Source organism: Onychostruthus taczanowskii, unplaced genomic scaffold, assembly GCF_017590055.1.
Source record: "Onychostruthus taczanowskii isolate IOZ18803 unplaced genomic scaffold, ASM1759005v1 scaffold91, whole genome shotgun sequence".
Taxonomy (NCBI): domain Eukaryota; kingdom Metazoa; phylum Chordata; class Aves; order Passeriformes; family Passeridae; genus Onychostruthus; species Onychostruthus taczanowskii.
Window position 1 is genome coordinate 1,296,664 of NW_024507105.1, and position 2,627 is coordinate 1,299,290.

General features: G+C 62.7%; 1 protein-coding gene across 1 annotated transcript in view; it reads right to left on the reverse strand.

Moving 5' to 3' along the window:
* Positions 1-1,009: 1,009 nt before the first annotated feature.
* NEUROD2 (neuronal differentiation 2) overlaps positions 1,010-2,627 on the reverse strand; it is a 3,333-nt gene continuing 1,715 nt past the window's right edge. Inside the window, exon 2 of the mRNA XM_041426483.1 lies at positions 1,010-2,091. Within this exon, the coding sequence (XP_041282417.1) occupies positions 1,010-2,086 (1,077 nt within the window). The 5' untranslated portion in view covers positions 2,087-2,091. The remainder of the gene's footprint in view (positions 2,092-2,627) is intronic.

The following is a 2,627-nucleotide window of genomic DNA, read 5'->3' on the forward strand; positions in this document are numbered from 1 at the left end:
ATTTTTTTTTTTTTTTTTTATTTTTTTCATTTTTTTTTTTCTTTTTTTTTTTCTTTTNTTTTTTTTTTTTTTTTTTTTTTTTTTTTTTTTTTTTATTTTTTTTTTTTTTTTTTTTTTTTTTTTTTTTTTTTTTTTTTTTTTTTTTTTTTTTTTTTTTTTCCGTTTCAAGTTTTTAAAACAGGTAAAAAACGTCCTGACACACGCGCTGCGAGGAGCTCCCGGGGCGGGGAGCGGGGCCGGGGCCCCCCCAAAGCAAAGTGCATCTCGGAGCGTCCGCCGGGCCGGGCCTCTTGCATAGATAGAAATTGGGGTTCGTTCCTCCCTGCGCCTCTTTATTGCTTCGGAAAGTTTCGCTCCGCGCCGCAGCGCGGGCTCCTCTCGCTCCCACGGGCCGGGGCAGCGGGTGTCCAATGCCGGGGGGGTCCGGGGGGGTCGGGGTCAGGGCTGGGGAGGGGAGAAACGGCCCAAAATTGGGGTGGGAGGTGGGGGAAAAAAATTTAAAAATGAATATATAAAATTTAATTAAAACGAATTAAAAATGAAACGAAGCGTCTCGACCCAGAGGGTCGTGCTGGGTACCGGGGGGGCTTCGGTGGGGTGGATGGGGGGGTCGGCCCGTGCGGGGCGTCTCCCCCTAGAAAATAACAATAATAATAATAATAAATAGGTATTATAATAATAGTAACGATAACAGCGGTAATAATAAAATAACTAAATAAATGGCATTAAATAATAAAGAAATGGCAATAAATAATGAAAATTTTAAAAATAACGAAATCGACAAGAATAAAAAAATTAAGGAAAAGGGAAAATCCTCCCAAAAAAGCACTTTGTCCCCACGGGGCGCGGGGACCCGCCGCTGGGGCCGGGTCCCCATATTGCACCAAAGCCCACGGCGGAGCCCCGGGGGCCGGTCCGCGGGGCCGCCGCGGGTTGGGGGGGGGATGTGGGGGAGTCTCCCCCCCCTCCCCGCCATCTCGGCGATGGGGAGGGGGTTTCGGGGAGGGGGTCAGTTGTGGAAGAAGGCGTTGAGCTCCTCGTACATGGGGCCCCGCTCGTGCGGGAGGTGCATGTCGTAGGGGAAGATGTTCTCGGAGTGGACCCCCCCGCGCATCCCCGCCGACCCGAAGACCAGGTTGTGAGCGGCGGGGCGGGAGCCGGGCAGCGCCGAGTAGTGCATAGAGTAGTGGTAGCTTTTCTCGTGGTCGGGGGATGAAGAGTCCTGCTTGAGGGAGAAGTTGCCGTTGATGCAGAGCGGGGGGCTGAGCCCCCCGTCGTACTCCGAGCTGTTGTAGTCGGGGGAGGTGTTGCCGTAGAGGCTCTCGTAGGCGGAGGCGCAGTAGCCGTGTGTCCTCAGCCCGTGCGGCCCGGGGCCGGCGGCGGGCGGGCAGGGCGCCGCGGCCAGCCGCGAGCAAGGGTAAGGGTAGGGGTGCACGGCGAAGGAGGCGGCGTTGGGGCCGTGGAACCGACCCCCCTCCTGGCCCTGCTCCGTCAGGAAGTTGCGGGAGTTGAGCTGGAGGCAGCCGGCCACCAGGTTGGTGGTGGGCTGGGACAGCCCCTTGCACAGAGTCTGCACGTAGGAGACCAGGTCGGGCCGCTTGCCCGAGCGCAGGATCTCGGAGAGAGCCCAGATGTAGTTCTTGGCCAAGCGGAGGGTCTCGATTTTGGAGAGTTTTTGCGTTTTGGAGTAGCAGGGCACCACTTTGCGCAGGTTGTCCAGGGCCGCGTTCAGGTCGTGCATCCGGTTCCTCTCCCGGGCGTTCGCCTTCTGCCGCCGCAGCTTGGACCGCTCCAGCCGCGCCTTCGTCATCTTCCTCTTCTTGGGGCCGCGCTTCTTGGGCCGCTCGCCCTCCGCCTCCTCCAGGCCTTCCTCCTCCTCCTCCTCCTCCTCCTCGTCCCCTCCTAGCTCCCCTTCCTCCTTGCTCTCTCCCAGCGAACCCTCGGGCGGCTCCTCGGGGAGGGCGCAGCCCTTCCCCGCCCGCTCCTCCTTCTCGCTCCGGGCATCCTCCTCGCACTCCTCGGCCCAACCGGGGAATTTCGGGACTTCGGGGACCAGGCTGGGCTCGCTGAAAAGTCGCGTCAACATGGTGGCTGCAGCGGGGGGCAAAGAGCCAGGCGTTACCGGCGGCCCCGCCGCCCGCCCCCCCCGCCCCCGCTGCCCGACCCCGGGGCCACCGGGGCTCTCTCGGGGTGTGGCGATTCCGCCCCAGCCCGACCCCCGCCGGCCCCACCGCCGGGGTCCCCGCGGCCGCCGCCCGCGCCCCTCTCCCGCTTCTCTGCACGACCCCCGCGCCCCCCCCCGCTCCCGGCCCGCCAGATACCCCCACCACGGTGCCCCGAGGGCCGGGCCCGGTGTCGCCGGTCCCTCTTTGACGCCTCCAACTTTTCCCTGCCGCGGGCGCGGAGCGGCCCCGGTCGCGGCCCCGCCACCGCCTTCTCGGGGCCGGGGGGGGTCGAGGCGAGACCGCCGCCCCCCGCCGCATCCCCAGGTACCCCCCGTACCCCCTCCGGCCCCGTCAGCCGCGCCCGGCTTCCCCTCCCCGCCCCGGGGCTCCCCGCGGCCGCCGGAGCGCGGCCCGTAAAATGCGGCGGCACCAACCGGGGGGCGGCGGGGGGCGGCGGGGGCG